At 35.0% G+C, this 17,869-nt stretch overlaps 2 protein-coding genes and 1 pseudogene across 2 annotated transcripts; 1 reads left to right on the top strand and 2 right to left on the bottom strand.

The window, feature by feature from the left end:
- Positions 1-285: 285 nt before the first annotated feature.
- LOC106361939 (anthranilate synthase beta subunit 1, chloroplastic) lies at positions 286-10,532 on the bottom strand. The gene is made up of 9 exons (XM_013801747.3): positions 10,514-10,532; positions 2,232-2,394; positions 1,989-2,155; positions 1,390-1,460; positions 1,239-1,276; positions 1,028-1,138; positions 838-937; positions 606-741; positions 286-507 (listed from the first exon to the last, which is right to left on the bottom strand). Exons 2-9 carry the CDS (start codon positions 2,323-2,325, stop codon positions 403-405), a joined length of 822 nt encoding a protein of 273 aa, XP_013657201.1. The 5' UTR covers positions 2,326-2,394; positions 10,514-10,532; the 3' UTR covers positions 286-402.
- LOC106359270 (glutathione S-transferase T3-like) lies at positions 9,247-9,715 on the bottom strand. Its single transcript, XM_013798995.1, has 2 exons — positions 9,416-9,715; positions 9,247-9,327 (listed from the first exon to the last, which is right to left on the bottom strand). Exons 1-2 carry the CDS (start codon positions 9,713-9,715, stop codon positions 9,247-9,249), a joined length of 381 nt encoding a protein of 126 aa, XP_013654449.1.
- A 3,210-nt stretch (positions 10,533-13,742) lies between the features above and the next one.
- On the top strand, positions 13,743-14,579 carry LOC106359267 (annotated as a pseudogene).
- Positions 14,580-17,869: the final 3,290 nt, after the last annotated feature.

Raw genomic sequence — 17,869 nt, 5'->3', positions numbered from 1 at the left:
CAAGTTGATTGTTATCTTGTTGTTCAGAAACCGTCTGAACATACATTAATGTCAGTATAAATTGCCTGATCTAGTCATGTCCGCTTAATGACTTCTTGATCTGTATGTGAATGAATACCAGAGCTCTAGAACTTTTGTGAACTCTCTTTGTATATTCCTTGTTACCTTTGAAGCAATATCCATAAAGATTGCACCAGCTTGTCACATAGTTTAATGGTATCCAATAATGAGGAGGTAAGCAAAGATATCGAATAAACCAAAGCAGTATCCAAATAAAAACTGAAATGCATGCAAATTTGTCATTTTTATTGATAGAAACAATGGGAAGATGACAAGGAACGTTTTGCATCGGCAAACTTTATAACAAAGACACTATTCGTACACAGATGACTGAGGCACGCGCTAAGTCAACTTTTCAGCCTCTCTTTTCTCTACAAGTTTGATGAAGTTGCGAACAATTGTCTTGCCTTCAGTTGTTATGATACTCTCCGGATGAAACTGGACTCCCTGTGAACCAATTTTAACAAGACTTTTAAGACCTCTGTTTTAAATAGAGGTAAGAAGAAACATGAAACCACTAGAGTGAGTTTTTTTTTTTTAAAGACCTGTATATGCTTGTGCTTCCTGTGTCGGGCCGCCATAACCAAACCATCTTCTGTCCACGCAGTAACCTCGAGTTCATCACTGGGAAAGGTATCTTTCTCGATCACTAGGCTGTGATATCTACCTACAAGAAAAGGGCTGACACAGACAGATCAAGAAGATCTGTTTAAGCACAATGTTTTGGCAGAAACATATAACAAAACTCATTGAGAAAAAAAACTGATTCATACTTACTTGGATAAACCAGAGAACAAGCCTTCTTCTCCTTTCTCATCATAGTGAACCATGGAGCTTTTCCCATGCATTACACCATATGGTGACCTCACGATCTTTCCTATAAACCAAAAAGTTCATACAAAAGTGCATTCAGAGTTGAGGATCCATTACACAAACGTATGAGAAACCATGTTAATTGCAAACTAACCTCCAAAAGCTTCTCCTATACACTGCAAACCCATACATACTCCAAACAAAGGAACACGTGGTCCGAGTTCCAACACAGTTTGTAAGGAGATCCCAGAGTCTTGTGGGGTACCTGGGATCAATAGTAAGAAAGTTGTTTATCTTCTTTTTCCTTCACTAAAAAGAATCTTACAAGATACACACCACACAGGAAGTGAGGGTAATATAATTACCAGGCCCAGGAGAAATCAGCACCCCTCTTGGATTTTTACTGCCAAAAGAGAGAGAGAGAGAGAGAGCATAATAAAGGAATCAAAACCCCCTTGTATGAAATAACCAGATTAAGTTTTGAAGAGAATGCATATATTGGTTTCTTCTTCTCACCTTTTGAGCTCCTCTACAGTAAGTTCATCATTGCGGTAAACTTCAAAATGGCATCCTAGCTCTCCCATATACTTTGTATGAAAAAGATAGGTAAAGCATATAATGAGAACGGCTAAGACAAACTGAATGCACTTCACACGAGTATGCGTGGAGGAGCTTGAAGTGAGACATGATGAAACTTGTATTATCCAGAGCAGCCAAAATTACACGAGAGTGCGAGTTATTAAAACTACGAGTAACCAAAATCTAAAGTTCAAAGAAGTGATGTATTCAGCTTCTGCTAGATCAACAACAAGCATACAAACAAAAAACACTACTCCAGGTACTGTAGACTTTCGACAGTAAGATACAACGGCTGACAACACATAACAAAGAGAGAACATCTGAGACTATAACCATGTCGAAACAGAGACTCTATGAAAGACAATGCATATTTGAACAAACTCATATAAAGTTAAGAGCTTGAAACTAGCCAAGATCATATTCTTGCAAGAAAAAAAAAAAAACCAAAACTTTTCTAAAAATTCTCCAATTACTCAATTCATTTTATCAGATGACAGATAAAGAACAGATTTTGACATTAGTTACGAAAGTCAAACCTGACAGAGATTGTAAGTAAAGCTGTCGTAATTATCGATCACGATGATGGGACCCTTGTGCTTACTCGAGGAGTTGACAACAGCGGCAGGTGTCGAGTTCGAATGCGCCATTTCAATCGAAGCTTTCGTAACGACATGTCCACGACTCTTCCCCGAAAACGAAACTCCTAATCACAGATAGAACGAAAAAAATCAAAGACCAATCATAAATCTCGAAGACATCCGAGATTGAGCGAGACTTACTGGGCTTGAGGAGAGAAGAAGGGTTAAGGCGAGCGGTGGAGCTGGACTTGGGTTGGAGAAGACAAGAAGAGTTGTTCAATGTAGTAGCCGCCATTGTCGGAAAACTAAAGATGGTTCCTTTTCTCTGGTTCCAGGAGAGAGAGGAGTTTTTATACACAAGGATCTGTGTAAGAGAATTGGGAAATGACAGGTGAAACGATGCGTTTATTGAAACATGGACCACGTGTTTAATTAGTAGGTGAGTCATTTCATTTTTTATTTCTTTGGGTCAAAGTGTAAGAATGGGTCGTGTCGCAGTGGATTATATTGTCACGTACTCACCTGGATAAGCAGCCCAAATCTAATATTCTTGTTAATAATATTTTAGTGTTACGAAAAGAACTGGAATTTTATTATATCGCGGAAATTTAAATAAGGGCGAAATTTATACCCGTAGAATTTATAACACTGATAGAAAGAGTTTTATTATAGAGAGAATAGAAGGTTGAGGTGTGTTTTACAACGAACGAAAACGTTCGTATATATAGAAGAGAAATTCACTGTGCAAATAGTGCAGCGGGCCCCACATCTTTTATATTTTCAAACATTACGGTGGCTGTGTTTTTTTGACTTTCATAACACTCCCCCGTGGGGGCCGGTGTCACTATCCGCTTCCGCTTAACGTCTTTGTTGCCTCGTTAAAAACCTTTCCAGGAAAATCCAATGGGAAAAACCATAGTAAGGTAAAAAGAGTACAACTACGTAAGCTCCCCCTCGAATGAGCAGTTATAGATCCTTCTGATGACGCATTCCAATGTTGTGGATGTGTTTTCTGAATACCGAGGTAGGGAGTGATTTTGTGAAGAGGTCGGCTGCATTGTCGCATGATCGAACATATCTTACTTCAATCTCTTTATTCTTCTCGAGCTCTTGAGTGTATGAAAAGAACTTCGGAGGTATATGTTTGGTTCTATCGCTTTTGATATATCCTTCCTTCGTTTGAGCAACACATGCCGCGTTATCTTCATATAGAATAGTTGGCTCCGTATTTTCGTCAATCCCACTGCTTGAACAGATGTGTCGGCTTATTGATCTTAGCCATACACATTCTCTACTTGCTTCATGGAGTGCAATGATCTCAGCGTGATTTGAAGAAGTAGCAACAAGTGTCTGCTTCTGAGAACGCCAAGATATGGCGGTGCCTCCAATTGTAAAAACATATCCTGTCTGGGATCGAGCTTTGTGTGGATCTGACAAATAACCTGCATCTGCAAAACCAATCATTTGACCTTTTGAACTTTTAGGATAAAACAAGCCTAAATCAGTTGTTCCTTGAAGGTAACGAAAGACATGTTTAATTCCATTCCAATGTCTTCGTGTAGGAGACGAACTGAATCTCGCTAAAAGATTAATGGCAAAAGATATGTCAGGTCGAGTACAATTTGCAAGATACATAAGAGCTCCAATTGCACTTAAGTATGGAGTTTCAGGACCAAGTATTTCTTCATTTTCCTCAGATGGTCGAAACGGATCATTTTCAACATTAAGTGATCTAACGACCATCGGGGTGCTAAGAGGAGTTGCTTTATCCATGTTAAAGCGTTTCAATACTCGTTTGGTATATGTAGACTGGTGTACAAATATACCCTTTCGAGAATGCTCAATTTGTAATCCTAGACAATATTTTGTCTGCCCGAGATCTTTCATCTCAAATTCTCCTTTCAGATAGTTTGATGCCTTTTGGATTTCGTTTTGAGTTCCAATAATATTAAGATCATCAACGTACACCGCGATTATCACAAATCCGGATGTTGTTTTCTTTATGAAAACACAAGGACATATAGGATCATTTGTGTATCCTTCTTTTGTTAAGTGTTCGCTGAGACGATTATACCACATTCGTCCAGATTGTTTTAACCCATATAATGATCTTTGCAATTTTATTGCACATAACTCTTTAGGTTTGGAACTTAACGTTTCTGGCATTTTAAATCCATCTGGGATTCTCATATAGATATCAGTATCTAATGATCCATATAAATATGCCGTAACGACATCCATGAGACGCATTTCTAAATTTTCATTGCCGCTAGGCTCATCAGGAATCTAAATGTGATTGCGTCCATAACAGGAGAATAAGTTTCCTCATAATCAATTCCTGGCCTTTGAGAGAAACCTTGGGCTACGAGACGAGCTTTGTATCTTGTAATCTCGTTTTTCTCATTTCTTTTTCGGACAAACACCCATTTGTACCCAACAGGTTTTACATCTTTGGGTGTGAGCACAATAGGTCCGAATACATTTCGTTTGTTAAGCGAATCTAGTTCGAATTGAATTGCATCTTTCCATTTTATCCAGTCATGTCTCTTTTGACATTCATATACAGACTTTGGTTCTGGATCTTCGTTTTCTTCATTTATTTCCTTTGCTAAAAGGTATGAGAAAACGTCATCAATATCATCCATCTCATTTCGTTTCCATATCTTTCCATTATGGATGTAATTGATAGAAATCTCATGATTTCCTTCAGATTCAAGATGCTTTATATTGTCATTAGATTCACAATTTTCTTCGTCCAAAATATTTTCTGTTATTTTGGGAGTATCATGCTTTTCACATTCCTTACGTTTTCTAGGAAGTTTATCCTTTGAACCAATAGGTCTACCGCGCTTTAAACGTGTTCCTGATTCACGTGTATCAACTGCCGTTCCACCATTTTGTGGTATTTCAATACGAGCAGGAGTATTTGCAGCGGGTATATGTGATTTAGTTACCATTTTGGTATCAGCAAATGCATCAGGTAGCTGATTTGCTATATTTTGTAAATGCATGATACGTCGAACTTCTAGTTCTGACTGTTTCGTAGGAGGATCAAGGTGTAATAACGATGGTACACTCCATTTGATCTCTTTTCCTACTTGTTTATTGTCTCCCCCTAGAGTTGGGAATTCTTTCTCATTGAAATGACAATCGGCAAATCGTGCCGTAAACACATCACCAGTTTGTGGTTCTAGGTATCTTATTATTGATGGAGAATCATAGCCAATATATATTCCCAACCGTCTTTGCGGTCCCATCTTTGTACGTTGCGGTGGTGCTATTGGAATATAAACCGCACAACCAAAGATTTTTAGATGAGAGATATTTGGTTCTTTTCCAAATGCTAACTGTAATGGGGAATATCTATGGTATGCACTTGGTCTTATCCGAATTAGTGCTTCTGCATGCAAAATAGCATGTCCCCATACAGATGTTGGGAGTTTTGATCTCATGATCAATGGCCTTGCAATTAGTTGCAGCCGTTTAATTAATGATTCTGCCAAACCATTTTGTGTATGAACATGAGCAACAGAATGCTCTACTTCAATCCCTGATACCATACAATAATCATTAAAAGCTTGGGATGTGAATTCACCAGCGTTATCTAATCTAACTCTTTTAATTGGATAATCTGAGAACTGTGCTCTTAATTTGATTATCTGAGTTAGAAATCTCGCAAATGCCATATTTCGAGATGATAACAAACAAACATGTGACCATCTACTCGATGCATCGATTAATACCATAAAGTAGTAGAATGGTCCACACGGTGGATGTATTGGTCCACAAATATCACCTTGGATTCTTTCCAAAAACTTTGGTGATTCTTTGTCAATTTTGGTTGGTGATGGTCTTATGATTAATTTCCCAAGAGCACACGCATCACATGTCATTTTATTACTTTGGTATATATCTTGGGTTTTTATTGAATGACCATGTGAGCTTTCAATGATTTTTCGCATCATTGTAGTGCCTGGATGACCAAGACGATCATGCCATAATGTAACATCTTCTGGATTTCTTTTGATCACAAGATGTGATTCTATAGCATCAATATAAGTGTGATGCAATCCAGAAGGAAGTTCTGGAAATTTTTCCAGTACAAGGCCTTTGCCTGATTTTTCAGAAGTTATATATAAATACTTCTTTCCATTCTCAGTTGCAGACTGAGTGTTATACCCTTGACGGTATATATCTTTGAAACTCAACAAATTTCTCTTAGAATTTGGAGAATATAAGGCATTATCTATGGAAAACTTTGTTCCATTAGGCAACATAAAGTTTGCCTTGCCAATTCCTTCGATCAGGTCTGTAGGACCTGATATTGTGTTTATAGTCATTTTTACTGACTTTAAAGTAGAGAAATATCTCTTATCCTTCAGTATAGTGTGCGTTGTGCCACTATCTGGTATGCAAACTTCTCTACCAATTTGTTTAGTTGTTGTTCCATTTGCTTTCTTATCCATTTCTGTAACACACAGTTAATATCAATAAAGAAAATAAACTTTCATAAGTAAACATATTATGCATCAATAACAAGTACACAATAATTATACATTAGATATTTTGAAATACAACATTATTTTGAAAGTGAAATACATAATATTTTATGGCATCACTAGGCATTATTAAGCTTGATCAGTACAAGCACTTCAATTATTTTGATGAGTGGCCTCGTCGAAATCTCCCATAAAGTCAGAGGATTCGAGGTATGTCGATGTTGTACCCACAAGGTGTTCATTGAGATTTACTTCCTTTGCCTTGCCTTTAATAGATTCTTGGTACAATTGGCATAGATGCCGAGGAGTTCGACATACTTGAGACCAGTGTCCCTTCGATCCACATCTGTAACAGACGTTCTCATTTTTATGAGTAGGGTTTTCTTGGGTTTCTTTCCCTTTTACCCGATCAGATCGATTCCATGTGTTGGATCCCCTTCCTCTTGGGTTGTTACTCCTTTCATGGTTGCGGTTAAATCGATAACCACGACCACGACCAAAACCACGATTGTGACCACGGCCACGACCACGCCCACGATAGGAATAATTTCCTTTTTCCGGATTTTTTATATCCGTTGCATTTACCTCAGGAAATGCTTTGGTTCCCGTGGGTCGGGCATTGTGGTTTTTAATGAGGAGTTCATTATTTCTCTCCGCTATTATAAGCGCCACAGCGAGTTCAGAGAACCTCGTATACCCACAATTTCTATATTGTTCTTGTAGAACATAATGATTTTTGTGGAACGTTTGGTAAGTTTTCTCGAGCATTTCTGCTTCCGAGACAGGCTTACCGCAATAATCTAATTGCGCCGCTATTCTCAATATAGCGGAATTGTACGTTTCCACTTTTTCAAAATCTTGAAATCGTAGATTTTTCCACTCATCGAGTGCATGGGGGAGAGTAATTTTCTTTTGGTTATCAAACCTCTCCTTCAGAGCTTTCCAAAGATCTAAGGGATCTTTGGTTCTCGCATAATCATGCGTAAGATTTTCATCTAGATGCCTTCTCAGAAATATCACGGCCTTAGCCTTTTCATGAGAGGTTGATATATTGCCGTCTTTTATTGTTCCGAGTATTTCCTCGGAATCTAGATGAAGCTCCATGTTTGTAACCCATGCCGTGTAGTTTGTCCCAGTTACTTCCAATGCCGGAAACTGAAGTTTCTCGATTTTTGCCATTTGTATTTCTAAAGCACATAAATAAAAATTATTAGAATATTATTAATATTAAAAGGAACCGTTTACATTGATCATGCAAGCAATTACAAGGAGAAGCGATGTAAAGAAAATTAAACCGATATTCATCTTAAATTCACTTGGAGTAAATTCTCCAACGAATAAACCATAAATAGAAACACAAATAAAAATGACACATAAAAACAAAAGTGCGCGAATCATCTTTCTTGAAATGAGAAATCGGAGGAGAACGATTTGAAATTTTTGAGAGAAGATGAAATGTTTTGGATGATGAAATGGAGTGAAAATGAGTTGTATTTATAGATGAAAAATACTGTTCATGACCGTTGGAGAAAGGAGAAATTTTTGAAAAAAATTTCTTTGTGACCGTTGGTGTTAAATCGAGTGCACTAAAAATCAGTCTGAAAATATCGTATTAAACAGTCAATCAAATCTATAAAAATTCATAAAAGTAAAAATTATGGCAATGAAATATTTATGTTATGATAACAAATCATGCGACGGCTCAGCCGATCAATGCAGAGTAATAAATAAATTATACGGCGGCTCGGCCGACCAATTAATAATAAACAGAATATAAGGCGGCTCGGCCGACCAATAAATAATAAACAGAATATAAGGCGGCTCGGCCGACCAATAAATAATAAACAGAATATAAGGCGGCTCGGCCGACCAATAAATAAATTAAATTACTAGTAAATAATATAGGCGGTATTCCGGCCATTATAACATGATATAAATAGTAGTAGAGGCGGTATACCGACCATTATAACAGGGTATAAATGATACAAATAAATTTTACCGAATCGCAGAGTGATCATGCTGATAACGTGTTATGAAAAGAACTGGAATTTTATTATATCGTGGGAATTTAAATAAGGGCGAAATTTATACCCGTAGAATTTATAACACTGATAGAAAGAGTTTTATTATAGAGAGAAGAGAAGGTTGAGGTGTGTTTTACAACGAACGAAAATGTTCGTATATATAGAAGATAAATTCACTGTGCAAATAGTGCAGCGGACCCCACATCTTTTATATTTTCAAACATTACGGTGGCTGTGTTTTTTTGACTTTCATAACATTTAGAAATTATTAGTTTTTTTTTCCTAAGAGCATTTCATCTCTAATAGTATAAAAGAGTTCTCAAAACAATTTGAAAAGAAAAACGTATTAATATATGTGTTTCTATTAAAATCATGAGTATTCATGTCATAGATTTTTTTCTTGAAAAAATCTCTAACGCCTATTTGGACGGACCTTTCGGTAAGGTGAGTTGCAGAACTTGTATGTGTATATATCGTCATATGAACATACTAACGTGGGACACATATTTGTTTTTGAATCAGTTATAGTCTTTAGAAATTTAGCATTTGAGGTTTATAATTGTAAATTTGAAGTCCTATGCTTCTGCTATATATGCCAAACCGTAGTTCCTTCCAGGCACGTTCAAGGCTGAACTTCATCTGGTAGTCATTTAAGAAGATGTCATGGACAGCCTTCATGACATCATTCTCATTTTAGCCACTAGCTTGCTCTTTGACAGCCGCCTCATAGCAACCCACAAACTTGCACACCTGCTCATTCACTCTTCCCCACCTCTGCTTACATTTTTTTTTTTGATGAAATGTTAAATTTATTGATCACTTTTAAAAGAATATATGTACACTTCTGCTTACATTGACTTGCCTCTCTAGGAGGTAAACCACTGAGCTGAGGGCTTGAATTGAAATACTCCTCTATCCTCTTCCAAAACGCTCCTGTCTTCTGCTCATTACTCACTATGGGATCCTTGCTGGTATTCAACCAAGCACTGATGAGGATAATGTCTTCTTTCGGTGTCCACTTTCTCTTTTCCACTGGTTTAGGATCTTCAGAGCTCTGGCTACTAAACCTAGGAATCTCAGGAGACTCTAAGTCTATTGTTTGACTGCTCTGTGAAGCTAATAGGTTAACAAACTCGGGAGAGTTCTGGGAAAAAGGATCCATTTTGGTTTCGTTGGTGTTCTTAAGTTGGTTTCTGTTTTGAGTTTGGTTTTTCTTTGTTGGTGTTTTTAAGTTGGTTTGCGTTTTCAGATGTGGTTTTGCTATCTTTTTAAACTAGTTTTTGCTCACACAGTTAAACAAACTCTAACTACCAAACATTCATTATAGTTAATTACACAACAACATTCACACAGAGCATTCATTACACATCAAATCAGTTTTTTCAAAGGAAATTAAGTTTTTCAAATCGACCATTCATCACAGCGACCAACCAACACAGAATTAATGCAAGTTTTTCAAAGGAAATTAAGTTCTAGTTCAGTTTGCTCTAGCTTAAAAACTACAACTAGTTCTAGTTGAGTGTACTTTAGTGTAGCTTTTTAAAAAACGTAAGTTGTACTTCTAGTTCTATTTCAGTTTAGTGAAACTTTTTTAGGGTTTGCTTTAGCTTAGTTCTAGTTCAGTTTGCTTTAGCTTACGAACTAGAACTAGTTCTAGTTGAGTGTACTTTAGTGTAGCTTTTTAAAAAACGTAAGTTGTACTTCTAGTTCTATTTTAGTTTAGTGAAACTTTTTAAGGGTTTGCTTTAGCTTAGTTCTAGTTCAGTTTGGTTTAGTGAAAGTTTTTTAGTTCTACTTCAGTTTAGTTTAGTGTACTTCAGTTACGCTTAAGTTTAAGAACAAGAACTAGTTCTAGTTGTAGTTTAGTTTAGTATAACTTTTAAAAAACATAAAACTTCAGTTTGCTTTAGCCTAAGAACAAGAACTAGTCCACGCACAGTTTAGTTCAGGTTTAGTGTACCTTTGGGTTTCATTCGAAGCAGAGCTTCTCCAGGGTTTCGACATGAGCAGTGAGGTTATCAACCTGGCCAATGCGGAATTCAACATGTGCTTGGACATGGAAACGACAATCAAACAGTGTTAGTGACTTAATAAGTACCTAACTTTACAAATATTAACTACGTTATTGAGATTCACTAACCTCCAGTGTCTCAATCTTTTTATTGAGATCCGGCACCCCCTTGATCACCTCCTCAGCCTCCTCCAACCGCTTACTCAGCCATTCCATCTTCTCCATGTCAGTGACCTGAACATGGAGGTTATCAACCTGCACAGTGAGGATTTTAACCTGTGCATGCACATGTAAACACAAATTAAAGCGTGAGTGACTTAATAATATAGGACAAATATGAGAGACTCAAAAGTATACTTAACTAACCTCCAGTGTCTCAACCTGATTATTGAGCTTAGGCACCCCGTTGATCACCTGCTCAGCCTCCTCCAACCGCTTAGTCAGGCGTTCGATCTCCTCCTGGACACCAATCACCCATGACTGACGATAATGGAACCCATCAGCCTTGTTTACAACATAAACACAAGTCAGAATCAGTTTGTGCAACATAATTATTACAAATTAGCCAATTGATAATTAATTTTGACATAAACAAACAGCCTTGTTTACTTGGTAGTTTTTGCAAGTGAAGAAGTGCTTGCCAGGAAGAGTGTCGTAGTCCTCCTTCCCTCAGACCTCGTCAATGATTCTCCCACCACACGGACACCTTGTCGGAATCCCGTATTCCGAATCGGCAACGTATCCTAGCATGTTGATGTAGTCCTTTTGCCTATTTGTGTCTCTTCTCTCTTCTGCGGGATCCATCTGAACCAGAAAACCAAATTGATTAGAACATAATGACGAAACAAAATGTTGAAACGAACCCTAAATCGAACCCTCATGACGCTTTACAACCATAAAACGAAAACCCCTAATCGATTTACAACTCTATCTCGAAACCCCCAAATCGATTAAGAACCCTAAACCCCCAAATCGATTTCGAATCCCCGGTAAAGGAACCCTAAATCGAACCCGCATGAAGATTTACAACCATAAATCGAAACCCCCTTCTCGATTTAGAACCCTAACTCGAAACCCCCAAATCGATTTCGATTTCCCGAGATCGCTTTCGAGCCCAAAATCGATTCTATTATAACGTCAAAGTACTCGATACTCACCTGAGCTCGTGGAGGAGACAGTCCGTCGTCGATTAGATGGAGAAAAGCTATGGCGTCGCCGTCGCTCGACAAATCGCCTCGGAGAGAAAGAAACCCTAGAAATGAGAGAAAATGAGAGAGCTATCGAGAGACCCGTGTTTCGACTTCGTCAACACAAAAACGTCCTTCCAATGAGGTGTTGCCACGTGGCTTGAACCCGTATCATACGGGTTCACTCTGGCGAACCGGTTCACCGAAATTAGCCCATCTAATCTATTAAAACTGAAGTACAAATATAATTTCACCATTAATCTTGCTTAATATTTACCTTTTATGCCACTGCAATTTTTTCTTACTTACTGGTTGGCCTAATCATTAAGATATTTCCGAAGCCCAATATCTATTATTTGATCCGAAAAATCATACTGTTTAATAAATGATACAGATCTGTTGTTGATATCACATGCGATATATTTTCCAGATTAACCCAAGATATTAACTGATATCCCAAAAATCTGGTCAAATATGTAAACAATATTTACACTTTCCAAAGTAGAAGACACACAATAAATCGTACGTATTAAAGTATTACGTAAATATTGTCAACCAATTTAAATTAAAATCTGCATATCCACCATATATGAACTCATTCATAAATATTTCCTAAATTTAAGGTAGCCACTAATTGATATAATATATCCTAGAGCGTGATATGTTATCCCTTTCCTCTATCATAAAAGGTTTATTTATGAAATAACCAAAAAAAAAGGGAAAATTAGTTTTATAGTAAAATGGTAGAAAGAGAAAGGAAGAAAGAAATAGAGTTCTGGTTATTTAGTGAATTATAGTTTTTTTTGGTTATATGACCTAATTTTCCATCATAAAAATGTGTGGAGAAAGCTAAACCCAATATGCCAAAATATATCCTAATTAATTACAGTATTTAATATATTTAATAAAACAATAATTTGCAAATATAGTATTATTTTGTTTTGTTTAGTCACATATAGATATTTAGAGGATAAAATATTCAAAAATTAATATAATTAATAATAATTCATACTATATTTGAAAAAAAAACTTTTCAATATGTTGTTGGATTTTGAAATTAATTAACAAAAAGGAAGTGGTTAATATATGATTAGTATAATTTCATAAAAAAGAAACTGCACAAGTTATAAAAGTTTTGATAAAATATTATGAACAAATAAAAAACAATGATTGCAAAAAAAAAACTAACAATATTGTTTCATTCGTGATAAAAATAAAATAAAAGTGATTACTTATTTGTTTCAGAATCAGTTAGACATGGACATCCAAGTATCCATTCGAATATGATTCGTAGGTTCTAAATTTAAATAACTATCGAACATATATATAAATTTCTAGAAGGGATTTAAGTTAGGAAATTATCAGTCCGAATAGATCTGTAGGCACCTAAAAATATCTAAATAAACTATGTGTTTAAAAATGTCACTCCGTTCCTAAAAGATCCATATTCTAGAGAAAAAATTTGTTTCAAAAATATACATATTTTATATATTTCAATGTAGTTTTTTTCAACTAATAATGAGAAATTGTGAAGTTCAAGAACACTAATTGCATTTCTTAAAATCTTATTGGTTTAAAAATATAGGAAATATAAAATTACAAAAAACTATGTATTTATAGCTAAATTTTAATATGTTTTATTAAAAAAATGTGAAAATTCTAAAACATATATCTTTTAGGAACGGAGAGAGTAATTTATATTTAAAAAAAATTCAAAACCCGCGCGGGCACGCGGGTCAAAGTCTAGTTTTTTTAATTTAAAAAATATTTCGGGCCTATGAATCCGAGCCCATGAACCCCTTGTGATACTCTAATGGGCATGCTCTTATTCTCTGAATCAATTTGAAGCTGGTTAATTTATTTTTATTTTTGTGGAAACATAGTTTGAAACAAAATACCTAATGCTCGTGCATGGGGTCCTTTGCTCCAAAGTCACGTCTATTCTCGGATTTCAACGCTTTCATCCGAGCTTATTTCTCGTTTCTTGATTATTGGATTCTGTTAACCAAGAGCTGGAGAGGATTCAGAAACTTCAGTCTCTTCTCCGTATGCTTCTCCAAATCCGTCCAATGGCTGATAACATGAAGAAGACTCTTATCATTGAACCCATGGACTGCCTAGTGATCGAGATATTTGACATCTATGGAAGAATCTGCAGCGCTATAGCCTATAGCCAAGCTTCTCATTAAGATCTATCCAGCTGCTATGCCTCTTAAGATTGTAAAGAAGGCTACATCTCAAAGAGAAGACCTAGCACTCTACTTTGGTTTTTGCAAAGAGTTTGGGGTCTCAAACGCGCATGATATCCTAATATTCGTCAGAATCTCTGAAAAAGACATTGAAGCGATCGAGAAAGTCATTAATGAATGGAGTCAGAAAAAAAGAGGAGACAAAGGAGGAGCATGATGAAGTAGAGGAAGAGAAAGGTATCATATTAGATAGAGAGACCAGAGTTCCAGACTATCATAAGCGATAAATGGGAACTTTTTGAAGACGCTATTCTTTCACATGTAAGGATATCAAATAAACTGATCAACATAGATTGTATAACGTGGATCCGAGTTCTTTGCCTCTTATAGTTATGGAAGAGCCAGTTTACTTTTCTCACACGTTACCCAGATTTAATCACCTTTTCTAATTGCAACTTGATCAGATTCATTTTTTATTCCTTGGTTTTCTTCTATTTTTGTTCTCACTTTGTTTGGTTGAATATGTGGATGATAATCAACGTCAGATATATCTCAAAATATTTCAGGATTTTTAGTATAAATTTTTCTTTTCATTTCATTTAGGCCTATTTGAGAATCCTTGTCAAATATGGACGTTAATGTCGTCTGGATTGTACCAAATAAACATTTAGATATTTTATCCGTTGCTTTCGAGTAATATTTTTGATACCAATTGGTATAAAAATAATTTATCCTCCACATATCTAATAAATTTAGAAGTTAAAAGATATCAGTAACTGAAACATATGTGTTGTAAATATTGCATAAACCACATGGTTTTATGCTAAGGCTTAGAGCATAAGAAGATGCTATCTTATATTTTTTTTTTTGACGTTAGATGATATTTTTAATTGTTATTTTTGTATTTGTGTTATCTTACTAAACTTACCTGGCTGATTATTTATATGAATGAATCGCCATTTTACCAAATTGCATGGTGAATATTTTATTGTCTTTTAGTATTTGGTTATAGAAAGATAATCATTTTTATTTGACTTGTTTGATATGAAATGTTTGTAAATTTGTAATGAAAGCAATAACGTAGATGACAAATCGCTATCGATCATAAAAATGGTATGGCCAGAGCAAAGACTTTAATGGATCATAAATATTGGAAGTAGTGCTTTCTTACAAATAATTATTAACTATAGACCCCAACCAAAAGCCTAATTTGCGTCTCTTGCTTGATTATATATGGAATAAAATGAAGAGTATGTTCTATTCACATCAGATTTGGTCGTTTCGATCATAATTTGCCTAAATGAAGACACATTGATATAATCTGTAAAAATCAAGGCAGTTATAAGCAAATATCATGTAAGTATGTATGTTGTAAAGTTGTTTTTCTAAAGTTGATATAACGAGGGTGATTGGTTGGACTTTATCTACCTACTTTAGCTTTATTTTTTTCTAAATCATTAAACTTTACCAATCATGCTTTACCTTTACTTTTCAAAGTTAAAGCTTACATCAAATTTCTATTAATTTTTACCAATCACGATTTAGCTTTATTTTTAAACCTACAGCAAAAAAAATAAAACAAATATTTTTCTTATGTATTTTAGTTAAAAAACCTACATCTTTCATTTATAAGCTGTAGAAATTGTAGAATAAAAAAAATATCTATAATATCAAATAAATAAGATAATCATAAAAAAAAACATCTATAAATATTTTACTCTAAATTTGGGTGCTTTTAAATTATTGAAATATTTTAAATAATATAAATATTATTTACATATCACATTTTAAATAACAGTAAACTTTGATAATTTTAAAAATATTAATATAAATTATTTTAAGTGATAAAAATAATTATTATTTTATATATACATCACATATTTCACATATTTTATTTTAAAATATCTGCAATTTAAAATATCTGCAGCCTATAGCTTACAGCCCTTGATGGAGGCATGTACCATTGCACTCACCATCTTGGCTAAGACCGAATTAATCGATGGCATGATTCATTTTGTGTTCATCGTCTTTATCAATGCTCTTGGATCTCTCCTTCTCCTCCCTTTGCTATCCAATCTAGGAACATGAATTTGGTAGTTCATATATCATCTTTTAGCATCAGATGAAGCTTAAACCTGCAAGTCGTAATTAGTCATATATAGTTTTGAAATTCTGTCAGATGAACCTTTTTTGTAATAACACCTTTTTTGTAATAACATACCTTGGTGAAAATCGTGTGAATGTTTGATACGTAGATGGTTAGTATTTGTAGGTTAAACGCACGTATATTAAATAAGAGATCTTATATTTATTCTCATTAATCGATGGAAAAAAAAATCTAACTTAGGATATGCATATAAGATCTTGATATATTAGATTGCTTTTTCAGTGGGATACAAAATTTAATAGTTACGAATATTCTGAATTTGGAATAAGTTTAGAATATCCTATTGAATTAAAACATACTCGTCAAGTTGAAAAATATTGAAAATATACTCTCTAGTTTCTATATTTATAAAATTCAATTAAATAGTGCTACATTCTGGTGGCTTCAAGATAAGTGTATGGTCAAGTTTTATCCTGTTTTACTTTAATTTAAAATAAAAAATATTAACTCAGTGGCAGGGGTTAGTAAATAAAATGAAAAACTAAGAGGAAATTCAAAAGTATACTTCAGTTTTAATAGATTAGATTAGATTTGAACTCTAATAACACTTTGCACATGCTTAGTAGAATTTAAACCTACTTGTAGTAATTGCTTGCATATTTCTTACAAAGGCCAAATGATACAACGTAACGGTCACTACTTAAATCTTCATGGGCCAGTTCATACAAAAAGTGAATGTTCAGACATTGTTACAACTTAAAAGCCTAGCCAATTAATCGAGGAGAAGATGACCAAGTCACCAGTTCTACAGTCTCTGTTGGCTTCTAGCTAGAGACGATGTAAGTCATAATGCAGAAGTCAACAACTTTAAAGCAAAAGAGCAAGAGTGTGTATATCTCTTGAAGATATGCAAGAAGAGTTCAAGTAATTAAGTTCACTCCTGGTTCAGCAAGCTCAGTTTGTTCTGCTCTTCTCCATTGTCAATGAGCAGCGTTCTCGAAACCTGCGCTCACTCCGGATCGGATGGTATAACAGTATGATGTACGCAGCCTAAATTTTCACAGTAGTCCATGTATAGAGATTGCTATGAAGTCAATGACGACATTTATGCCATTAATCCACTGACAAACTTTCCTAACATATGATATATATCCTAACATATGATATATATATATGTTATCATGGAAAACAACACTAGTTGTTTGTACTATCTCAGAAGAACTAAATTAGCCATGTGGTGTATATGCTATTTCTTTTATCATGATACCAAAATCTTTTATTGGAAACAATTTACAGGCACTCTTGAATTCGTGAAGGGTCTTAGATCCGATAAAGCCATACATACATTTGGAAAATATGCAACACACGCTGATCAACTGAACAAAGAGTACACTAGAGACAGATTGAAGAAACATTATCTCAACAAAGAGACGATTCAATAGTAAATCTTTTAACAAAAGGAATAAAACGAAACATGATCTTAATAACTTATATAAAGCAATAACGATAATCTCGTTTCAAAACATTAAACAAATAAAATGAAAGGGAAGAGAATTACAAGAAATTTCAAAATAATCGATTTGGATCCGTGTTTCATATGGACCCGGTCTTTGTACACTTTTTACATGATTGGCTCTTTCGTGATGCTTCAAAATCTGTCCAAAGATCTTCACTGGGTCTACTATACTATATGATCTGTTCATATAATGGTACCACATTGTATGGATTCCGATTTACGTTCCTCACCCACACAGAAACATGAGTTGATTATGTGCACACGACAAACGTAATAATAAGTAATTATTCGTCCAACTTCCAGAAC

Source organism: Brassica napus, chromosome C3 (genome assembly GCF_020379485.1).
Source record: "Brassica napus cultivar Da-Ae chromosome C3, Da-Ae, whole genome shotgun sequence".
Lineage (NCBI taxonomy): Eukaryota > Viridiplantae > Streptophyta > Magnoliopsida > Brassicales > Brassicaceae > Brassica > Brassica napus.
This window is presented reverse-complemented; position numbering and strand designations above follow the sequence as displayed.